Genomic DNA, 25,351 nt, shown 5'->3' with positions numbered 1-25,351 from the left:
TGGTAACTTGACATAATGCACTGAACAGCCCTGAACCTAGTTTCCCCATCTGATACTGCAGACATTGATGCTGCTCTTATTTCATGTGTGTGCTTTCAGAACCAAAACCAGGAGAAGGGCAGTATAGGTCAACAAACCATAGCCCATCCATTTACATATTTGTTATGGCTACTTTGGCAGAGTTGAGTATTGGAGGCAGAAACCATGCCATCTGGGAAGCCTTAACACATTCTTCTCTAGCCTTGAGACAGTTTGCTGACCTTTGGTGTAGACCACCGTTTCTCCATATGGGAACACGAAATGTTCCTAGGTATTATGCAAAACACAAATGTACATGCATAAACATGTCCATTCCCAGATAAGGTTGAAAATACTGGCATACACAAAGTGAAACGATTACTATTTAAAAAATTATTTTTCAGCAGTTTGAATAGACTAATATTCGTTTTCAAGCTCCACGCAGGGGTCACACAGCATCTTCTTCGAACTGTCACCTCTTCTCCTTGGCTGTTATCTTTATAGACACTGACAGCCAGGTCTTTCTCCCTCAGAACTGCTAGGAGGGTTCAAACCACCAGCCTTTCAGTTGGTAGCCCAGCATGCAACTATGACATCACCAGACTCTTCTTTGACCATGGGACCCTTTGATACAGAGGACCTACTCAAGCATATATGCCACAGAATGCTTCTTGAGAAACACATAATAAATATACATAAAGCAAAACAAAATGCTAGCAAATGGTTATCTTTGGGTGGCAGGATTCTTATTTTCTGATTAATATTCATCTCCATTTTCTAATTTCCCTACACTGCAAACTCCTTTATAATCCAGGGGAAAAAATCCATAAAAAAGAAATGCTAATCACATCAGCAGTGATGAGTGTTGTTGTGTATCCGAGCTTTCTAGTGCCTCTGCAAATGGCAGACACATTTTCTATCCTTTCTCTTGTCCCCTGGTGAGGAGGCACTTACAGAAATATTTGATACCAAGATTAAAATGAGAATCTCATTGGAACAAATGATTTCTTTCTGGACATTACGGCAGTATTAAAGTTGTCCATTACTGTCAACTTTTTTTTTTTCCCTGTCTTTCTTTCTCCTTAGACTTTCCAGGAATCGTATAATTTTTTTTAGAGGCTTTCATTTGAAAGTAAAATATTCATGATCCCCAAAGAGATGCCCACTGGAGCGAGGGTGTTATGTTATAAATATGTCCTCTCTGTTGATCTGCTCTGCCTCGTCTATCCCTCCTCTACAGAGTCTGGGGAGGGAAGGAGAGGCCATGTTTCTGGCTCAAGACAGAGGAAACAGTGTGCACAGAAAACCTCATTACCTAGGGCCTACCTATCACTGCCATCCCATCTATTCTGTCTCCTCCAGGTACAGAGCTGCGTCATTTCTTTATTTCATCAGAACAGGATTGGAGAGGGTATCGTATCATCTCTAACAGAGGGATGCAGCTATATTCACTTAGAACCATCATATCAGAAAGAAAAGCACTTCTTCTGATCATCAAGTAACTTATAAAACTACCATCCCTGACCTCTTTCCATTCCTTGTGCCTCCGTCACAGTGATGGGTCATCAGTCCATCGATCTCTTTCCTTATCCCTGGTCCTTCCTGGATTCTGGCCTGGAATATAAGCTCCTTCAGTGGACTTCTGGTGCGGCACTGCAGCATCAGAACTGGACTTCAAACCACAGGGTTGAATGTTCAGACCCACCAACTGCTCCTCGGAAACTCAATACAAGATTGCTATGAGTAGGAACTGACTCAACAGCACTTAACAACAACAGGAAGCCGAATGCCAGCTTCTTGAGTGTGAAGCCTCTGTGTTATCCCTGCTTCTCCCACAGAGCCAGGTACACAGTAGACTTACAGTAACTATCCACTGACTCACTCACTGTCATCCTGTTTCTGATTATAAGCCTATCTTACCCAGCTCCATCCCAGATCCTCACCTGGGATGGGTAAGGCGTTTTCTTGATAAGCTTACATTTTAAATTATATACTTAGGCAATGTTCTCTTCTGAGGGCACATCCAGAGATCCCTGAATCAAAGCAAATTACTAACAATTCTTGCCACATATGGTGAACCACAATGTGCCAAGGTCTTCCAGAGCTTAGGGTTTCAACCCAAGTCTGTCATCTTAGGATAGTCCCCAAGAAAAAGTGTAGGAGAAGAACAGAAGGAACATAAGGGTAAACTGGGAGGGATAGAAAGCATTGGGGCATCAGGCAATCCTGCCAAATACAGCTCCACAGTAAAGGACATAGGTCTGGGGGGACGCTGCTCAGTGGCGTGCAAAGAGGAAATGCGTTCGAGTCACAGCATCCAGCTTCTACTACAGGCAGGTTTGCTGTGTGACTTTGGGTTGGTCGCTGTACTTCTCTGAGTCTAGATTCCTCATCTACCAAATGGGAATGATAATACCTACCCCAAAGTATGGTCAAGAACAAAATCAAGTTCTGTAACTAAAATTCTACTCAACAGGGTGATGCTTCAGTTTGAGGAGTCCACAATTTTACTTTAGATTGACTTAAAGATGAACCAATAAAACAAAACACTAAACGAGCAAAACATAAACTAAATTAAAAGTCAGAATACTGTCAATGTGAGTAGAAAATGCTGTTGAGTCTTGGAGAGAATTTTCCTACTCTCCCAGCTGGGACCTTCCATGGTATGGAGTCTTAGGGAAGCCCGTAGTTCAGCATAGCCTGTCGCAAACAGCAGATGCCTTTCCCATCCCTCTCTACCAAAAGGGCCATACTGGATGTGCTGGGCCTGGAGACTGTAATAAGGGAGACTGGGGAGGAACTCGCACATCTATCTTACCAGTGAGCAGCTGGAGGTTTGGGAGAGGCTCGGAGAGGACCCCCCGGCATTGCTCCTCCACCGGCAGTGGGATCACCAACAGTCCATCAGCCAGCTGGGGGAAGTCCTTGATGAAGTTGTTCTCCCTGTGGAGAGGAACAGAGAGACTGACAAAACTGCCCAAATGAGGAGCTTGTATCAGACTAGGGAGCAGGCGGAGCAAGGCCCCTGGTTGGTGCCTTGCTGGAATGCCTCTGGCACCCTGAATGCCAGCTCTAAGAGAACGTGTTAGTTAGCTGGAACCTCACAAGCTGCAGTACAAACCTACATCACCACTTACGAGCCATATGATCTCAAACACGCTTTGGAGCTCTCAGAACCTCGGCCTCTCTGTCTATAAAATGAGGCCCATATCCCAGGGCTGTTTTAATCTTTGAATAAAACACCGCTGCTGACTGCTTGAGGCACAGACACTGGACACTGTACATGCGGCTGCTGAATGTCCCTCTGCAGAACCAGTGACAACCATGATCAAGATGGGAGAGAACTAGAAACAGTGTGCTTGGAACAGGAGTGAGGGTAAGTTGTACAGAGAAAAGAATAAAGAGAGAAGATTCGGGGGAGGGAGGCGAGGGGGTTTCTTTCGTTGAAGTGGAAGGGCCCTAAAAATCTTGTGCATAAAACTTGCTTTAGGTGTTAAGTGCCATTGAGATAGTTTCGATTCATACTGATCCTGTAAAGGATTTCTGAGGAGTGGCTGGTGGTCTTGAACTGCTGACCTTGCTGTTAACAGTGCTTATCTTACATACCACTTTTACAAATGGGGAAAGGTGGCCTGCAACAGGGAAGTGACATGTTCAAGGAAAATCGGTGGGCTAGACTCAAAGAGGTCTCTCTACTTCCAAGCTAGTACTTCTCCTCGTGTGGCACTGTATGAGAATCACTGGATTGCTAATCACAAGGTTCGCAGTTCAAACCCAGCAGCCGCTTCTCAGAAACCCTATATGTTCAGCCTGCAGCCTATATAAGGCCCATGAAATCATTTGGTCTGGCCCAAGGCAACCTTAATTCCAGCCATCACATTAAGGGTGGGTTAATGTGGTTACGAATCGGGCTGCGAACCTTAAGGTCAGCGGTTCGAAACTACCAGCCGTTCCGCGGGAGAAAGATGAGGCTTTCTACTCCCGTAAGGATTTACACCCTCGGAAACACTGTACAGGGTCGCTATGGGTCGGAACTGACTCGACGGCACTTAACAACAACAATGAAATGTTAATGAAATTGTTGTTGTTGTTGTTGTTAAGTGCCGTTGAATCGGTTCCGACCCATAACAACCCTGTACAGGGTTTCCGAGGCAGTACATCTTTACGGGAGCAAATAGCCTCATCTTTCTCCCGCGGAACCGCTGGTAGTTTCGAACTGCTGACCTTGTGGTTTGTAGCCCGATTCGTAACCACTACGCTACCAGAGAAATAGCAGGCTAAAATTTAAGTTGCTAATTTTATATGGCCTGTGAATGATGTTATAAAGGTTGGCAGAAGAAAGGTTCCCCACCCATGCTATACAGATTCATGGACTCCTCCACGTCACTTAACAACTCACTTATGCTACCTTCTTTAGGAACCTCTTCCTCCCCTGTAAGGACATCTGGGAAATGGCAGACATACATTTTCTGGGTAATTTTTGGGGCAGAACCCTGAACAGAGGCAGCCTTAAGGGGGTAGGCTTCCATCGTCTAGCCAGTGTTGTGGTGAAGTGTCACTGAGTCAGTTCCAACTCACAGAGACCCTGTAAAGGGTTTCTGAGGAGTAGTTGGTGGGTTTAAGCCACTCACCTCATGGTTACCAGTCAAGTGCTTATCATACAGTGTCACAGAAGGAGACAGCCTGACAAGGAGGGTGGTGAGCCTCCTTTCCCTGGTGATATGCTGGCAGGAAACTTGATATCCACTTGGCTTGCATGGTGTCAAGGGTAACACCTGACTTTTGAGGTCTCTTCATACTCAGATATCCTCAGAGTTAGTGACACTAATTACAACCTCAAGAGTGGAAGGGGGTGAGGAGAAGAGCAAATGGAGAAGGATGTTGATCATTTTCATTTTGAAGAAACCAAGGATGTGCGATGCCAAAGCAATGCTTTAGAAGCTTGGGTCTCAGAGCAGTTCAAAAGCAGCTGGGAAAGCATTGGGTGGCCTGAGTCACCTTCCTGTCTGTGTTTCACCTGCCTCCAGTCCAACTCAGGCACCTACAAAGTGACATCAACTCGTTTATTTAATGAATACCTTCTCCTTATCTGACCCCTGAGCCAAGTCCAAATCCAGAGCAGAATCATATTCTTCATCATGACCATCACCAACATCACCATCAAAATCATCATCAATGGCAAAGAATTAAATCTTCATCATTTGCTAGGATCTGGCTAAACACTTTATGTATGTTTGACCACTGAATATTCCCAATAATCCTGTGAGATATTTAGTAGTACTTTCATTATTAACTTCATTTTACAAATGAGAAAAATGAGGTTCTGAGTGAATAGGTGGTAGAGCTGGGATGCTTGACTCCAAACCTGGTGCTCTTGATCAGAAAGGTGAACCAATGAGGGAAGGGGCTGGAAGTGGTATTGTCAGTCAGCTGAATATATGAGGATGCTATTTTGTATCTCTCTATGTGTGGAATCATACGTGTTTATTTCTGTGTATGCATGTGATTATGGGTTCCTTCTAGGTATCTGTGGCTATCTTCAGTTTGTTTGCAAACCCTGAAGCATGAGAGAGCAATGTGAATACAAAAGAACAGCCTGGTTGGTCAGGGCTCACAGAAGCACTATCAAGTTGCGTTAACACTAGCCAGGGTCGAAGGGACTAAGTTTCCTACGTCTTCCTTGTGAGGTGACCTTTGGGGCTGCTGCTATTCCCTCACAGATAAAGAGGGGTAAAGGGGCTTCTAGTCACTCAACTATCACCCACAAGTGAAGCCCTATGCTGGGTGCTGGGATCCAGAGTTGGGTTGGATCGTCTTCTTGTACTCAAGATCTCCTTAACGTTTCAGAGGACACAGCACAAGTGATCATGCATAACCATCAGTGTGGCATGTTATTGGGATTTGGGAGCAGAGGAACTAGATGCTTCTGGGCAAAGGTCCCTTTCCCATGACACCCTAAACATCAGTGGTAAGAGGATGGTGATGGCTCAGAAGACTGGGAATCCATTCTGCCAGGACCACATCCTAGCTGTGTAACTGGGAGAAACTACTCAAACCTCAATTTCCTACAAAATGGAGCTCACTAAGGAGCTCTGGTAGCATAATCAGGCTGCTGACCTCAAGGTCAGCAGTTCAAAACTACCAGCTGTTCCATGAAAGAAAGACGAGGCTCCCGTAAAGATGTACAGTTTCGGAAACCCAATGCAGGATCGCTATAAATCAGAAGCGACTCCACAGCACATAACCACCACCACCTCTAAGACAGCTTGAGTAGCTTGGTGGTAGTGGAGGTGGTGGTTAGTGGTGGTAGTGGAGGTGTTGGTTATGTGCTGTGGAGTCTTGGTATGGCACTGTGGGGCGTCAGACTATAGAGTCATTTGAACTACAAGGTCAGTGCTTCAAGCTCATCAGCTGTTCCTCGGAAACCCTCTACAGGGTCGCTGTGCGTAGGAATCGACTAAACGGCACTTAACAGCAATAACAACTCTGCACAGGTACTGTTCCAAGTAGTTTATATGAATCCTCAGCAGAACCCTACGTTCAGTTTCAAGATGGACAAGAAGGAGCACCAATTCGTTATGTAACTGTGACCCATCCCCGACAGTCTGTGTACCAAGTCCACGCTCTACACACCTGCTCAGGTGCAGGATGTTGTAGAACCAGGGGTGTGGTCGGAGCTGGAAGAACCTTCACACTCCTGGCCACACTGAACCCAGAGAGGCTGTGGTTAATCACGACTGGACTACCCACACCAACGGAGTCCTGGTGTGGCGCTGTGGGTTAATGCGCCAGACTGCAAAGCCGTTTGAACTGCAAGATCGACGGTTCAAGCTCACCAGTTGCTCCTTGGAAACCCTATACAGGGTCTCTATGGGTCAGAATTGACTCGACGGCACTTAACAACAACAAGAAGCCCACACCAACATCATGAAATGAATGCAATTGCATTCCCCATGTAACCAGTGGGGAAACGGAAGCTCCAGGCAGTGACGTGATTTTCCTGAATGGAGTGAATCTGGGAAGTGAGATCACAGTTATCTTTCACTCTACCACCAGAGGGTCCCATTTCAAATTCTATCTTAAAGAATTCCTTAAATTGCAGAGGAGGAAGGCAGTGACTCATGTCCTTCCTCTGCCTTTGGAGAAGCCAGACATGGCTCTGTGGCAATGCTGACTCCAAAGGGACAATGGGAGGCAACACAGTGGGTACTTGTCACCTCAGGACAGAGGGGACTGGCTCATGCCCTTTGACTTGGAGGAAGGTGCCCCCTCTGGACTCTGGGGAGTAGGAAGGACAATATAAGAAGGAGGAAGGTAATAGAATGGCGAGCCTTAGCAGGACAGTGTGGAAAGCTGTGAAGATGAAGCCCTGAAGGGCCAGGCAGTGACAGCAGAGACTCAGGACCATCTCTGGGCAATGGGCCCCAATGTTGCCGTCTGGGCCACAGCCACAAGTCATGTGTGCCAGCAGAGGGCGCCCTGGACCTTTGCATCAAACAGCAATTGAGGGAGGCAAAACAGGGATAGAAGGAAGAGCCAGAAAGTTCCTCTGTGCCCAGAACCTCAAACAGAAGCCTAGACAGAGGCTTAGAATCCCCTAAATCCATCCACCTGGGAAAGTGTCGAGGGAGGTTGGCTGCTACTGGCTGAAACTCAGTTGGTCTCAGCCTGGATTCAGATGCTCAGAGATCAGATGTGTGTGTGTGTGTGTGTGTGTGTGTGTGTGTGTGTGTGTTTGTGTGTGTGTCTGTGTGTCTCTGTGTGTGTGGTAACAGCACTAGGTAACTAGTCCTAGTAATAGGAAGAATGAGTAAATGTGCTAATATCTGATCATTAGCAATGTTCTAGATAGTGTACCAAGATATAGGTTTTAACCTCACAAGAAGATAACTATTATTATTATTCCATTTAGGTAAAGAAATGGATGTTCAGGAAGATCTAACCAAAGTCCACAACTAGGAAATGGACAGTGGCCATGGCCACATTGTAATCAATCAATTAGTTTGGTGCCTGGCCCGTGATAAACATGCTCAGTGCCTCAGTTCAATCCCCTGTTCATGATGACTGGGACAGCCATAGTCTTGTAGGGAAGAGACCAGGCAGATCTGTTGTTGGTTTTCTCCAGTGTGGAGTGAGTGTCTATGTCCTCAGATAAGCCGTGTGTGTGTGTTTGTGTGTGTGTGTGCCTGTATATGCATAAGTGAATCTTATGTATATGCCTGTATATGCGTAAGTGAATCTTGTGTTTCAAAAAGCAACATTAAGAAGCCACTGTTTCTTCAGACAAACATCTTCCAAAAGATATCTAGGAAAACAGTTCAGTCTCCCTTGGCATTATAAGGAAATGATTCATCAAAATGTTAAAATAGTAGATCCTGGGCTCCACAGACTCAGAGGAACTTTTGGAGTGAGATGTCTCATTCATTCCACAAACATTTTATGTTGCAAATGGTTAATGTGCTCAGCTGCTAGCTAAAAGGTTAAATGCTTGAGTCTACTCAGAAGTCCCTTGCAAGAAAGTCCTGGCGATCTACTTCTAAAAAAATTATGCATGAAAGGAAGTCTGGAGTCCAGTTCTACTCTGAGATGTGAGCCAGAATCAAGTAGATGAAAACTGGTTTGGTTACTATGTTCCAGGAACTCATCTGGGCATTATGGACAATGGAAATTCCAAGTAGAAACTCATGAAGACAATAGAAAAGCTATATTAAAGTCAACAAGGCCCTTTAAGATCTAATACTTGCCTATTCTTTCTGCCTCATCTTTTGAGGTAGTGCCCCTGGCCTCCTATTATCCATCACTGACTGTCCTAGAGTTCCTCTAGTGGTACCTCAACTTTCCTCCACAGGGCCTCATGTGGGATTGACCCTCTCTCCAGAAAGCTCTTCTTCCTCTCTATCTAGCCAATTCATCAGTCAGAGCACACAGTAATGAGGGTGCCCCTGTGACACTCTTACAATATCGCCCATGGAGGGGTTCACATTTCCTAACCACAGATATGAAGGAGCTCTTGTAGCATAGTGGTTATGAGTTGGGCTGCCAACCACAAGGTCAGTAGTTCGAAACTACCAGAGGTTCTGCAGGAGAAAGATGAGGCATTCTGCTCCCGTAAAGATTTACAGCCTTGGAAACCCTGTGCAGGGTCACTATGAGTCGGAACCAACTCCACAGTACTTACCAACAACAACAACCACAGATATACTCATCGGAGCCCTTGTTTGACATTTCTCTCCCCTACTAGACTATAAGGAGCTCTGGTAGCATAGCGGATTACGAGCTGTGCAGCTAACTGCAAGGTCATTATTCCCAACTGGCCAGTTGCTACACAGGAGAAAGATGAGACTTTCTGCTCCCATAAAGATTTACAGCCTTGGAAACCCTATGTAGGGTCACTATGAGTCAGAACCAACTCCATGACACACAACCACCATCACCACCACCATGTTAGCTCCACCTGGGCCAAGACTCTGCCTGTGCCGTTTACTGCTGTCTCCCAGGGAGATATATAGTGCTTGGCACAAAGTAGATGCTCAATGAACATTTCTTGAAGAAATGAAGGTAGGGAACCCAGAAACTATAGTAATGTGCTCATAACCTATATATTTTATTTTTCTTTTAAAATGATACACACAATACAACACCAATCAATGACATTAATCAGGTTCAGTGTACAACAGTATAGAATCATCACTATTTGTTCCCCAAACATTTTCATCACTTAAATCAAAAACTCTGTAACTATTCCTACCTCACCACAGTCTATAGTAAACACTAGAATGCTTTCTGCCTTTCTGCCGTTGCCTATTCTAGATATTTTATATCAATCTGATCACATAATATGTATCCTTTTGTGTCTGATTAATTTCACTTACTGTAATGTTTTCAAGACTCATCCATGAATAATCAGCATCTTTTGATATAACTCTTTCTGATGTTTTACCCCAGGGTCCCTTCCAGTATGGAATGTCCAAGGGATATTGGGAATTTGGGTCTAAAATTCTAGTTCTTCCATAAGAAACCTAAAAATCATATTTCATTTCTCTCCTAATTTTCTAAGGGCTCCGACACCGGGGCTGCCATGGAATTTAGATAAGAAGGAGTCAATAGGCTGGTGGAGAAGGACTAGGTAGTAAAGATCATCTCCCTGAGCAGATGGGCCAGGCTTGTGTGTGTGTGTGTGTGTGTGTGTGTGTTCACGTAGGGGTGGAGACATAGTAGAGGAGGATGGGGCCAGGAATGCCATCAGGAAGTTGTCAAAGTTTCCAGGAACGTTAGTAGGTTTGACAAAGTTTGTCAAATTTCCCCACTTTTCCTTTCACTTTTCTTTCTTCTTTTGGACTCGATTCCAGAAGTGGCCTTGGGTCCTGTTGGTAGAAGGAATGTGGACTTGAAAGTCATCCAGACATGGATCCAACTCCTGGTCTTGCCATTTACCAACTCTGTGACCTCCAGAGGGAGGTCACTTCAATGGTCTACTCTTAGTGATTTCATTTGCAAACTGGGTCATGATCTTTGTTATCTAGGACCATGGAGGGAGATTACCTGAAATGACTCATATAATGTTCACTTTAATGTCAAGTCCTTTATCTGAACCCCACACTAGATTCTGAATCTCTCTGTGAGCCACAGAGATCCCAGACAGTGCCTGACTCACACGCAAGCCCAATCAGCATCTGCTGGACCTTGTGTGGAGGCCAGGGGCAGACTGTGTACTCTGCACACCACCAACTGAGGAACTCTAGTGAAGACCAACCTACAGAGCACTGCCACTGAGGATGCCCACATCCGGATGCCTTCTGATCAGCCATGCTAACAATAGCAGCATGCAAGGGAGCTGGGCTCCTCTCCCACCCCTCCACCAGGCCTTTGTTCTTCTCTCCTTCCTCCATTTAAGAATATGTGTGAATGTTTTGGATACCTTAGTACACAGCCATCAGTACTCAAGAGCCTATCACTCCTCAGTTCTGGGGAAATTAGCATTTAAATTGAGGTATTTAGGAGAGGCAAATCACCCTAGAGCCAACCAGAGCTGCCTGCATTGTTTCCTGGAGGGAAGGTAAAAAGTCTTGGCCTGGGAGCTGAGAGTTTGCAGGGAGAGGCCTACTCTCCCTGCCTGGTTCGCTAGCTCTCTCCATGCTGCCCAAAAGTCCCCAGAAAGAGTGGCATCAAACCAATGAAGGCATCTCTCCTGGTTTCAAACTGGCTGCATCCCTGCCCTCCAAGTGAACCAAACCTTTCAATAAATGAGAGAAAGAACTTTGGCTGAAATGTGGTTTCTTCCAAACCACGGAGTTGAGAGATGTGTTCGTATCTTGGTCTATGTCTCTATCTGGTGGGGTGATTTGGAGAAACACTCTCCATCTCTGGAATGGAGGGTTGGGGGTCAGGGGCAATATGTTTATTTCTCTGATCCCAAGATTGGGAAGCATTGGGTTAGAAAGTGTAGCTAAGCTGTATGTGCTGGAGTCAATAGGCTTCTGGGTGACGAAACTAATGTCAGGATTTGATTGTACAAACCCACCTCAGACTGTCCCTTCACAGGGAGCATTGAGCAGCTGTCTTTTCTTCTGATTTTCCCAATTTTGAGTTTTCATTTAATATTCCTGATCAAGCACCCAGACTTATTTTTCCCTTCATTTAACTTTTCATCAACTAATTAGTTCAACACATCTTTACTGTTTTGTGCCAGGCACACACCATAAAAAGACATTCTTTGTTCTCAAGTTGTGCATAGCCTAGCAGTAGACACATATGTGTGCAAATGTATAATGATGAAAAGTGTTTTTGAAAATATAAAGCTGAAGCCTTTTCCAATCACATAAATTATATTTGTCTCTGGCTCTCAACCCCTAAAGCAATGGCATTCACATCTTCACTGGAAGAGCAAATCCCACCTAGAAAAAAAGGGGGTCATTGCTGAGCTTTGCATCTCAAAGAAGACTTTGTAGTGTCTCCAGCTAGATGATAGTTTTGAAAGCCAACCTGTGTGAGAGCAAAAGTTCCCTTAAATATCAAAAGCCAGGCCTCACGGACTCAGATCGCAGTATTTTCATTTTAATGTACAGATGGTGCAGGCTGTGGCCTCTGGGAGTTCTCACCAGACAGGAAAAGGAAGTAAAAAGGCCCTTCTCTCTGCCACTAGTGCTGGGAAGAATTGCTGAAGAGAGAAGCTGATAGGCAAAACATTCAGAGATGAATATCTCCTTCCGGCTTTATGGAAGGTAACCCTTCCCCCAACAACACTCATCCCAACCATCAGGGTGGTGTCAGCAAGTACCTCAGATACCACAATAGTGTTTACAGACAATCTCAGTGCAGGAAAGCAGGGGCCATGGGGTTTGCTCACCTGGACTCAGTGTATAGTCTGGGGAGTTCGTAAACACCTTTATCCAACCAACAAACAGAGCTCCCTGGAAGAATAGCAATGAGAGAGGGAGAGGCCCAAGTCAGTCCCCCAAGTCCTGCACCCACAGGGCAGAAAGGACAGAGCAATTAGGACTTCCTGGCATGATGTTCCAGCTCCTTAAGAAGGCGGCCATGGTGGTGCTGTTAGGTCTGACATCCAAGGGGACTTCAAAGAGTAGGCACCTTACAACCTTGTACTTGGGCAGAGGGTTCTAATACATTGACTCCATCCATACCACAATGGAAAACAGCTCAAGGGCCCAGAATCACACTCAAACAAGAGATCCCATAGCAAATGCCAGAGAGGATCTAGTAGGTCACATTCCTTCCATAGTCCTTCTGCCATCAGCATCTGCACCTGATGCCATGATGGGAGGGATGGGAAACTGCTTGACAGTGGAGAATAAAGGCTGGTGCAGAGTTCAACTTTGAATAGACTGGATAGTTACCCAAAGAAAGTGCTTTATGCCCTTCATTGTCAAGTTGAAATGCTTTTTGTTTTTTTGTTTTCAGTAGGTTGGAATCTTTAAAGCAGGATTATATCACTTGTGTAAAAATAAGATAATATCCATGTACCTACAAGGCAAACCAGTTAATATCACTATTATTCAAATATATGGACCAATCACTAAAACCAGTGATGATGAAATTGAAGAATTCCACAAAATTCTTCTGTCTGAAATTGATCAAACATGCAATCAAGATGCATTGATAGTTACTGATGGTTGAAATGCTAAAGTTGGAAACAAACAGAAAAGATCAGAAGTTGGAAAATATGGCCTTGGTGATAGAAATGATACTGAAGATCCCATGACAGAATTTTGCAAAAGCTATGACTTATTCATTGCAAATACCTTTTTAAAACAACATAAAAAGCTGACTATGTACATGGATTTCACCAGATGTAAAGCACAGGCATCAAACTGACTACATCTGTGGAAAGAGACAATAGAGAAACTCAATATCATCAGCCCAAACTAGGTCAGGGGCAGATTATGGAACAGACCATCAATTGCTCATATGCAAGTTCAGACTGAAGCTGAGAAAAATTAAAGTAAGTACACAGCAGCCAAAATAGATCATGAATATGTCCAAATAGAATTTACAGACCATCTCAAAAACAGATTTGATGCATTAGATGCTGATGACCAAAGACCAGCAGGGTTGTGGGATGACATCAAGAATATCATACAGGAAGAAATCAAAGGTCATGAAAAAATAGGAAAGAAAGAAAAGACCAAATTGGATGTCAGAAGAGACTCTGAAACTTGCTCTTGAATGTAGAGTAGCTAAAACAATTGGAAGAAATTAGGAAGTAAAAGAACTGAATAGAAATTTCCAAAGAGTACCTTGAGATGACACAGTGAAGTATTATAATGAAATATGCAATGTCCTGGAGTTGGGTAACCAAAATGGAAAACCATGCTCAACATTTCTCTGAAATAACTGAAGAAAAATTCAAGCTTTGACTTGCATTACTGAAGGACTCCATGGGTAAAATATTGAATGATGCAGAAAGCATCAAAAGAAGATGAAAGGAATATACAGTCACTATACTAAGAAGAAATGATTGATGTTCAGCAATTCAAGAAGTAGCATATGATCAAGAACCAATGGTACTGAAGGAAAAAAATCCAAGATGCATTGAAGGCACTAGCAAAAAAACAAAACTCTAGGAATTGACAGAATACAAATTAAAATCTTTCAACAAACTGATGAAGCACTGGAGATGCGCATTTATCTATGCCAAGAAATTGGGAAGATAGTTACCTGACCAACTGATTTGAAGAGATCTGTATTTGTGCCCATTCCAAAAAGAGGTGACCCAATAGGATATAGAAATTATCTAACAATATCATTAATATCACACGCAAGTAAAATTTTGCTGAAGATAGTTCAAAAGCGATTGTACCAGTGCATAGAAAGGGAGCTGCTATATGCTATATGCCTCAGAAATTCATGTCAGATTCAGAAGAGGATGATGAATGTGATATGATTTCTGATGTCAGATGAATCTTAGCTGAAAGAGGAGCATATCAGAAGGATGTTTGCTTATGCGTTATTAACTATGCAAAGGCTTTTGACTGTGTGGATCATGACAAATTATAGATAACATTGCAAAGAATGGGTATTCCAGAATATGTAATTATGTCACCAGGAACTTGTACTTAGACCAAGAGAGGTAGAACAGAACAAGGGATACTGAAAGGTTTAAAATCAGGAAAGATGTATCCTAGGTCTGTATCCTTTTGCCATACTTATTCAATATGTATGTTGCGTGAATAATCCAAGTTGCTGGACTATATGAAGAAGAATGTGGTGTTATGATTAGAGGAAAACTCTAAAAAAAAAAAAAAAAAAAACCTGTGGTATGCAGATGGCACGATCTTGCTTGCTGAAAGTGGAGAAGACTTGAAATACTTAGTGATGAAGATCAAAAACATCATCCTTCTTTATGGATTACACCTCAATGTAAAGAAAACAAAAATCATCACAACTGGGCCAATAAATAATACCATGATAGATGAAGAAAATATTGACATTATCAAATACTTCATTTTCCTTGGATCCACGATCAATACTCATGAAATCAGCAGTCAAGAAATCAAATGATTTAGTGCATTAGGCAAATCTGCTACAAATCTTTAAAATGGTAAAGAGCAAAGATATCAGTTTAAGGATTAAGGTGTGCATGACCTAAACCATGGTATTTTCAATAGTCTCAAATGCATGTGAAAGTTGGACAATGAATAAGGAAGACTGGAGAAGAATCAATGCATTTGAATTATGGTGTTGGAAAAGAATATTAAAAGTGCCATGAACTGCCAGAAGAACATATAAATCTGTCTTGGAAGAAGTGCAGCCAGAATGCTTCTTAGAAGTCAGGATGGTGAGACTTTGTCTGCTATACTTTGGACATGTTATTAGGAGGGACCAGTTCCTTGAGAAGTACATCATACTTGGTAAAGTGGATGGTCATCAAAAAAGAGGAAGACCTCCCCAACAAGATGAATGAATACAGTGGCAGCAGCAATGGGATCAAGCAATGATCATGAGAACGGCGCAGGACTAGGCAGTGTTTTGCTCTGTTGTGCACAGCATAGAGTCGCTATGAGTCGGAACCGACTTGACAGCACCTAACAACAAAAACAGGCAGAAAAATGCAACAAGATCCATGCCTCACGTCAGACACAAAACCAAATTAAAAATGGAGTAAGAATTTAAATGCACAAACTAAAACCATAAAGTTCCTCCTAGAAGAACAAGCAGGAGTAATGCTGTCAGGCCTAGCTTTCAATAATCAAATATAACAAAAGTACAAACAGCCAACAGCTTTTGCTCATTAAAAGACTTTACCAAAAAGAGAAAAGACAAGGAACTGATATATATATCTTAGACAACCTAATAAGAAGAAAAACAGCCAACCATAAAATGAGCAAGAACTTGAATAGACATTTTACCAAGTTGAACATTCAAATGGTCACCAAACACATGAAAAAGATGCTCAGTTTCTGTAAAAATGATGTGGTGCTGGCTTCCGACCTCCTCTGACCTCACTAGGGGGAGCAGGAGAATCACTGATTCTTATGAGATTGAGTTCAGACCTGCCTCCACCTTCCAAGCTTGTTTACCAATTCTGACACCAACCATCCCTCCTACGGCACCCTCCACTTCTCAGCGGCTTTAGACAACACACATTTATTATTACAATTCTCACACAGGCCTTATGGGCTGAAATCAAAGTGTTAACAGAGTTGTGTTCTTTCTGGAGTCTATAGGGGAGAACCATTGTCTATCCTTTCCCGCTTCTAGAGACTGCCCTCATTCTTTGGCTCATGGCCCCTTTCTCTAGCTTTAAAGCTAACAAAACAGTCCAGTTCTTCTCACACCATATGACATCACATCTCTTTGCTCTCTTATTCTGCAACTCTCTTCCACTTTTAAGGACCCTTGTGATTACATAGGGCCTACCTAGATAATCCAGGATAATAGTCCCATCTCAGGATCAGTTGATTAGCAACCTTATTTCCACCCTTAATCCTCTTGGCTATGTAAGGCAACATATTCACAGGTTCCAGGGATAAAGATGTGGACATCTTTGGGAAGCCATCATCTGCTGACCACATAGCCATTTTCTGTCTTTTCCAGGAGGATTTTGTCAATACCTCTTGCTTTATTCAGCGGTGAGATGTTCCTTCTTTGTTTCCAGAGCACCTGGCCTTCCCCTTCCCTAGCTTCTTTATACTGAATTCCTGTCTCTTGACCACCTGCTGCCTCCTTCCCTGGACCATGAGTCCTTGACTCTGTCTTAGTTAGTGCTGTGCATCCAGCCTGACGCACTAGTTGACAAACACTCTGGGGTTCAATAAGTGCATATTCAATGAACGGATGAATACCTCTGGGCTAAGTGGAAATGTTGCAGGGAGGGGGCAGAGGGGCGCCACAATCTGTTCAGCTGCAAGACTTCAGTCTCTCTCCTGTGGGTCCATGCCTTATTCATCTGTGCCCCTCTTTCCCTTCCTCCCTGTGTTCCCCAGACATGTAGCACACAGATTAATAAGTATCATTACTAGAGCTAATATCCATTGCCAGTCACTATTCCAGAGGCGTTGCACATGGTATCTTGTTTTGCCCTCACAACCACTGTATGGCTAAGTAGTAGTATTCTCTCTCTCTCTCTTAAATGCGGGAGAGGAAGCATAGAGAGGTTAAGTGCATAGGACTAGGAGCTGGGATCTGACCAGTCCTAACTCCGTATTCTTAAAAGCAACGCATAAATCAGTAATACAGGTTTGTGTTTGCCCTAGATGAAAAGCTGACAAGCAAAACGTTGGCTCAATGAAGACACCAGTGCTGGCTGAATGGCCCAGATGCACGACCACATTCATACCAGTAATTGCCCTGCATTGCATGCATATGCCTTCATTTCCAACTTTCTCACCAGTCCTATGCATAGCGAGATGAGCATTACTGTCCTCATGATAAAGCTGAGGAAACCAGGGCTGAGAAAGATGAAGCTCTTTTCTTAGGGCCACATATGCCTTATTCAGTGCTGTCTGGACCCACCCCACCACCCAGCCATACTCACACCTCCATTTTCCTTTTTGCCCCATCTTGATTCACACACACCAATGACTCCAGTGGTTGTGAACTTGAGTCTGGTTCATGGCGACCCCTACATGTGTCTCAGATTAGAACTGTGCTCCATAGAGTTTTCAGTGGTAGAGTGCCAGGCCATTCTTTTGAGGCATCTGTAAGTGGACTTAGACCACCAAACTTTGGGCTAGCTCCTTATCTCGTTGACCTTTTGCACCACTCACTCACACACAGGTGTGCACAAATACACACACAATGTGAAAGAGGCCTGGGTTATGCCTTACGTTTGCCTTCACTCTCTAAATGTAAAACAGCTTTCACCCATGGCTCCAAACTCACTTAAGAATTCCAGGCATGACCACTACTAACTCCTGCCCTGGTAATTGTGATCCCTGAAATTGAAAGAAATTGCAGGCTAGAGAAACATTATCTTCTTCTCAGCTGCCTCACCCTCCATCTCCTTGCCTGTGTGTGTCAGTACCAGGATTCTTGCCCTGTCATAACACCTGGAACAAGTAGAGCTGCTGTCTATTGAGCCTCTGGCATGCCTTCCCACACATCCCCCTCTAGTCCTCAAGGGAGGGCCTCAGAGGCCTTGCTACTATAACAGAAAATCTTAGAGCTGGGTGGGGAAAGAAAGTCAGACCTGCAGAATCATGTGATCCCAGTTCTGCATTTTTCTAACCAAGTACTATCATTATTTGTTTTGTTTTTTCAGATGCATAAGTGAGAATCAAAGAAGGAAATTAGCCCTGCCCCAGATCACACAGCTAAGAAGCAGCCAAGTGCAGATTCAGACCTAAAGCCTGCCTCTCCAAGCAGGTCGACTAGGTCAGCTTCAGAATCTTCTTGTGCTGAGGACAGCTAGAGGGGCATCACTTAGCCCTACTCCCTTAGCCCTCAACCCTGAGACCATGTTCATTCCTACTCATGGTAACCCCATCTGGAGCAGAGTGAAACCATGAGATGTTCATGGCTGTGACCTTTCAGAAGAAGAATGCCATGCTTTTCATCCAAGATACTTCTGGGTAGGTTTGAGCCACTTTTGGTCAGTAGCTGAGTGATTAATCATGTGTCACCCAGGAACACTCCTGAGACTACAGGTTCTATATAACTTTCTTTAATCTTTGAGAGAGTCTAGCTTCTTTGTTTATTCAAGTCAAGGGCAGTAGTCAACATATTCCGGTGGTCAAGTCACATTCTGTTCTCAGGATCCCTTCACCCCATGCCATGTGCACCCCAAAGCACCTAGTATACATCTTCACCATCCATCCCCTTCTCTCAGCCCTGCCCTGAAATGGAAGCTGGGATGTCTTGCATAGCTTTTCCAATTAACTTGCTGTACAGCCTGGAGAAAGCCATGGCCCATCACTGGGTCTTTTCAGCCCTGTCTTTCTCTGGTTCTTTGAGTAACTCAATGACTTCAGTAAACACGACAAAAAGGGAGTTTCTGAGGAGCAGAACCCCTATTCCTATGGGCCACTTTGCATCTTCTCCCTCACATTTTTGGAAGGAGTTTTTACAGTAGACACACCAGGCAGGAGTTACATCCTGATTCCATCTCCTACCCACTCTGAGTGGACAGAACATTGAAGCTTTTCTTTGCATCTGATAAAGAGTCCTTGAGTGGTGCAAACAGTTAAGTGCTCAATGACTACAGCAGAAAGCAGGTGCTTCAAACCCAACCAGAAGTGCCTCAGAAGTCTGGCAACCTACTTCCAAAAGGTCACAGCCAAACTTGAAAGCCCTATGGAGCAAAGTTCTATACGCGGGGTCATCATGTGTCAGAAGTGACCCAGCTGCAATTGGGTTGATTTTTTTATATCTTTATCAGAAGAACAAGAATACTACTAAGCCCTGCCTCCCAGACCTGTATAAGGATTAATAGAGTCTAGAATATGAATTACTTAGTGAAAAGCCTGAAGAGAGTAGGCTTTCAATAAAATGGAAGCTATCGCTGCTGGAGCAAAGCACAATTCTAGTACATTCTTATCTGATGTCCTCGCTACCCAATCTTAATTAGGAATAAGAGGGATGTGCATTTTAGAGCAGGAATAGACCTCAAATCCTTTTCTTCTACCCTTGCCCAATAAAGTGAGCACAGCTTGCCTAGCCACATGGTAGAGCTATAATGAGAACTCACGATCTGGGACGACTACTTTGGGGTTCTTTCCATTGTATCATGGATGTCTTTGTTAGCTGGTAGGTTTAATTCTTCCTAAACCACATAAGCTACTCGCCACCAGTGGTAGAGCTGCTACTGTCAGTGGCCCAACATAGTCTATGTTGAACACCCCACTTCCTGCAACAGTTTGTTCTGAACTGCGGTGTGCCTGCTTCTTCCACTTTGAGATAAGGTCTACGTTTTCTCTCTCTCTTTCCAGTCTTCCTAACATTGCACTAATCACAAAAAAGACGTTCAATAAATGTTTGTGAAGTTGAAACTTTAGTAGATTGGATTCAAAATGAAAGGGACAAAAACTAAAACCGACAAAAACCAAAACCATGTTTCAAAACTCCTAATTCAAAGTAACAGATAGAAAAAAAAAGATGAAAGCACATTTTTAACTGGCCACACAGCATCAATTCATTTGTAACTGATATCTTGTAGTAGAAAGGGAGAACATTTTTTCTATGTGTTTTTTAAAAATTTATTTAACACTTAAAACCAAGCCATGAGGTAGACTTTGGAATCTGAGCAGGAAGCCTGAGAGATAGCTGATTTGGGTATAAGTTTGTGGCTGGGGTCACATCTCCGAAGTTTCTCCTTCCCTTTTTGTCTTTTCCATCTTCCCGGGGGCACCTTGGATGTCTTTCCATATAGCCAGCTCTAATGAGCTTTGGAAAATGAGAAACCTACTGCAGTAGAAGGAAATCTAATAGCAATTGCTTTCTTATTCACTCTCTCTCTCTTTTTTATTAGTCATTAGCAATGGAGAAAGAAAACACCCAAAGGCATTAGAAAAGCAGCAATATTTGCACTTGCTTTCTTCAACACTGTACTAATGAGGAGCTCTGACCATCTCTCATATCCCTTCTTGCCCAATTTCAACAGCCCTGATATCAGTTGCTGCCAAAATCCAGGGCCCACCTAATGTAGACATTTGCCAGATCCCATCACAACTGGAGTGAAGTGCATATACTATTACAGGGCAGCTGGAAATCATTTTTAAGTGCACCATAAAACCAATGAGTGTCAAGACTTAAAAGGATCTAGGAAAACAGAAATTCAATTAATGAATGCAATTTTTGATCTCTTCAAAATCTTACATCAAAATGCAATTGAATAGGTTGTAAGAGTCTCACTCTGGCTCCCAACCTTGCTAGTTAGCAGTCATGTGTGCATATGCAATCACATGATCACACTGAGCATCAGGTTTTTCTGTAATAACCACACCTATACTTATTATCAGAGGACCTCAGACACAACTTACTAGGTGTATGATCTTAAACAAGTTATTTCATTTCAGGAACCTCTGTTTCCTCATTTGTAAAATTAAGTCATAATAATTACTTATTTTTATAGACTCAATGAATATAATTAGCTTGGTAGAAATCTGAGGGTCACTGGTGGTGCAGTGAGTTAAGTATATAAAGTATCACAAAGTCAGCATTTTAAACCCACCTGCCATGGGTGATGTAGTTTTTTTTCCCCTAAAGATTTACAGTTTTGAAAAATGTATCTATTCTGTCCTCCAGGGTCACTATGAGTTTGAAATGACTTGTAGGCAGGGAGTAGTATATATTCAACTGCAGCCCTGGCTAATGCAAATGGTTACTTGGCTAATGTGCTCAGCTGGCTGCTAACAAAGAGGGTGGTGCTTTGAATTCATCCAGAGTTGCGCTGAGAGACAGGCTTGCCGATCTACTTCTGAAAAATCAACTACTGAAAACCTTATGGAGCGCCATAAAACTCTGACTCACAAGGGAAAACCTTATAGAGCACCGTAAAACTCTGACCCACAAGGGATCACCGTAAGTAGAGCTGATGTGATGACAATGTTTTTTCTGATGATATATTTAGCTTGCTGATCCAAAAAAAAAATTTTTTTTAAAGGTGGGTTGTTTTTCTTTATGATGTATTTAGCCATGTCTACCACTCATCTGTCACTTTGACGTGCTGTGGTAGCTTTCGTGTTGTTGTTGTGATGCTAGAGGCTATGCCACCAGTATTTCAAATACTTCCCATGGTGGACAGGGTTCAGCTGAGCTCATTGACTAACGCAAACTAGAGAGCAAGAGAGAGATACTATTTCCAATATGACTACAGTTAGCCATTAAAAAGATTATGTATAGCAGTGGAACACTGTCAAAGAGCACCAGAATATTGACTACTGAAACACGAGGAAGAGCATCAGACTATTCTCAGACAAAATACGACTGGGGAAAAGCTGCCTGATGAAGCACAACTCAAAATGAGGAGAAGCAGCCATAAACATTAATTAATAATGGGATCATTGAATGTATGAAGTGTAAATCTAGGAAAATTAGAAGTTGTCAAAAGTGAAATGGAATGCATAAATATTGATACCCTGGGCATTGGTGAGTTGAAATGCAATGGCATTGGCCATTTTGAATCTGACAATCACATGATTTACTATGTCAGGAATGACAAATTGAAGAAGAATGGAGTCACATTCATCATTAAAAAGATTATTTTAAGGTCTATCTTGAAGTACAATGCAGCCTGTGATAGGATAATATTAAAATGCCTACAAGGAAAACCAGTTAATACAACTATTACTCTTACCAACTTCTTCAGTCTGAAATTGATCATACAAGCAATCAAGATACATTGGTAATTACCTGCCATTGGAATGCAATGGTTGGGAACTATGAGGAAAGTTAATTGCAAATATGTTTTTTTTAAACAACATAAAAGATGACAATACAAATAGACCTCATCAGATGGAATACAAAGAAATCAAACTGAAAAGAGGGGGTGGAAAAGCTCCATATCATCAACCAAAACAAGGCCAGTGGCAGACTGTGTAACAGACCATCAATTTTTCATATGCAAGTTCAGGATGAAGCTGAAGAAAATGAAAAAAAGTCCATGAGAATCAAAATATGACCTTGAATCTATCCCACCTGAATTTACAGATCATCTCAAGAACAGATTTGATGCATTAGATATTAAAGACTGAAGACCAGAACAGTTGTGGGATGATATCAAGAACATCATACAGAAAGAAAGCAAAAGGCCATTAAAAAGACAAGAAAGAATGAAAAGACCAAAATGGATGTCAGAAGAGACTGAAACTTGATTCTCAGCATACAGCTGTTGAAGTAAATGGAAGAAATGAGAAGATAAAAGAATTGAATACAAAATTTCCAAGAGTACCTCCCGAAGAAAAAGTCAAATGTTATAATGAAATGTGCAAAGACTTGAAGTTATAAAACCAAAAGGGAAGAACAAGCTCAGCATTTCTCCAGATGAAAAAATTTAAGTCTCATCTTACACTATTGAAGGATTCTAAGGGCAAAATATTGAATGATTCAGAAAGCATCAAAAGAAGATGGAAGGAATACTGTGTGAAAAAGAAATGGTCAGTGTTCGACCATTTCAAGAGGTAGCATATGATCAAAACTCAATGATCCTGAAAGAAGAAGTCCAAGATGCATAGAAGGCATTGGCAAAGAACAAAGCACCAGAAATAGATGGAATACAAATTGAAGTCTTTCAACAAATTGATGTAGCACTGGAGGCGCTCACTCATCTTAGCCAAGAAATTTGGAAGACAACTACCTGAGCAACTGACCCTAAGACATCCGTATTTGTGCCCATTACAAAGAAAGGTGACCGACCCAATGGAATGCAGAAATCATCCAACCATATCACTGATATCCCATGGAAGTAAAGTTTTACTAACAATAATATAAAAACGGCTGCAACCATACATTGACAGAGAACTTGCAGAGGTTCAAGCCAGATTCAGAAGAGGACGTGGAATGAGGGACATCATTGCTTATGTCAGATGGACCTTGGCTGAAAGCAGAGAATACCAGAAAGATGTTTACCTGTGCTTTGTTGACTACACAAAGGCTTTTGATTGTGTGGACCACGACAATCTATGGGCAACATTGCAGAGAAATTGTGCTCGGAGCACTAATTGTGCTCATGAGGAACCTGTATATAGACCAAGAGGCAGTTTTTCGAACAGAGCAAGGAAAACTGATTGGTTTATAATTAGGAAAGATATGCCAGGGTATTCTTTCACCACACTTATTCAGTCTGTATGCTGAGCAAATAATCTGAGAAACTGGATTATATGAAGGAGAATGTGGCATCACTATTGAAGGAAGACTCATTAACAACCTGTGATATGTAGATGATACAACCTTGTTTGTGGAAAGCGAAGAGGACTTAAAATACTTACTGATGAAGATTAAAGACCACAGCCTTTGGTATGGGTTGCACTTCAATGTAAAAAAATAAAAAGTCCTCAACCCTGGACCAATAAATGACATCAAGATAAGTGGAGAAAAGATTGAAGTTGTCAAAAACTTCATCTTGCTTGAATCAATCATAAACACTCATGGACGCAACAGTCAAGAAACAAATGACGTATGTTGTTGTTGTGAAGTGCCGTTGAATAGCAGTAGGCAAATCTGCTGCACAAGACCTCTTTAAAGCATTCAAGAGCAAAGATATCAGTTTGAGGACAATTCCTGATCAAGCTATGGTATTTTCAATAGCATCATAAGCATGTGAAAGTTGGACAATGAATAAGGCTGACTGTAGAAGAACTGATGCACTTGAATTATGGTGTTGGAGGAGAATATTAAAAGTACCATGGACTGCCAAAAGAACTAAGAAACCTATGTTGGAAAAAGTACAACCAGAAAGCTCCTTAGAAGCCAGGATGGTCAGACTTTGTCTCTCATACTTCAGACACACTGGGAGGGACCAGACTCTGAAGGACATGGTGCTTGATAAAGTAGAGTGTCAGCAAAAAAGAGGAAGACTACCAATGAGATGGATTGGTACCATGGCAGCAGCAATGGGCTCAAGCGTAGCAACAATTTTGAAGTCGGTGCAGGACCAGGAAGTGTTTCATTCTGTTGTGCACAGTGTCAGTATGAGCCTGTACCGGCTCAATAGCAACGAACAACAACAACATTTAGCCATGTAGTAATTACTACTGTTGTGGGTATTATTTATTTCCTAGTAAGAATCTGTATTTAAATCTTGCGTCTGCCTCTTGCAACTTTGGGCATTTAGTTAGACCTTCTGAAGCTCTTTCCCTTTCCACATTTCTAATAGGGACAAAATATAGTACAACATGAGAAAGTCAGAACCTGTGCAAGGCATAAACCTGTTACAGGAGGAAAATTCAAATATTTTCAACTAAAATGAGTGGTATAAAAAGGTGGATATTTTTGAGAACTAGAAAAACAAAGCAGGGTGGTCAAATTCTGGTTCTCATAGGTTTTGCTGTAACAGTACCTGCATTGTTGAGTTGTTTGGGAAATAAATGAGATAATGCACGGAGCATGTTGTTTTTGTTGTTAAGTGTTGTTGACTCAGCTCTGACTCATAGTGGCACTGTGGAGGGCTTCCAAAGAGGGTTTCGAAGGAGGGACTGGTTTGAACTGCTGACCTTATGGTTCAAACTGACCTTGAGGTCCAGTGCATTATCCTGCAGCACCATCCCCATCCCAAGGCTAGTTCCTGGTGTCCATAATTTATTTTTATTAATTTTATTATTGTCATCAATAAAGGAGCATGAATTAGGCTTAAAAATCAAATGCTTAGGCTACATGGTACTGGTTGTTGCTCATGCCATGGAGTTTGTTCCTACTCATAGCGACCCTGTATAGAGTTTCT

General features: G+C 42.5%; 1 protein-coding gene across 3 annotated transcripts in view; it reads right to left on the bottom strand.

The window, feature by feature from the left end:
• The window catches only part of ASTN2 (astrotactin 2), a 1,331,668-nt gene that overhangs the window by 365,020 nt on the left and 941,297 nt on the right, over positions 1-25,351 (bottom strand). For all 3 annotated transcript variants that reach the window (XM_006865679.1, XM_006865678.1, XM_006865680.1), the window contains one exon: positions 2,837-2,961. In XM_006865679.1, coding sequence (XP_006865741.1) covers positions 2,837-2,961 — 125 coding nt within the window. The remainder of the gene's footprint in view (positions 1-2,836; positions 2,962-25,351) is intronic.

This window comes from Chrysochloris asiatica, unplaced genomic scaffold (assembly GCF_000296735.1).
Source record: "Chrysochloris asiatica unplaced genomic scaffold, ChrAsi1.0 scaffold00081, whole genome shotgun sequence".
NCBI classification, from domain to species: Eukaryota; Metazoa; Chordata; class Mammalia; order Afrosoricida; family Chrysochloridae; genus Chrysochloris; species Chrysochloris asiatica.
Note: the sequence above shows the minus strand (reverse complement) of the source record. Positions and strands in the feature narration are given on the sequence as shown.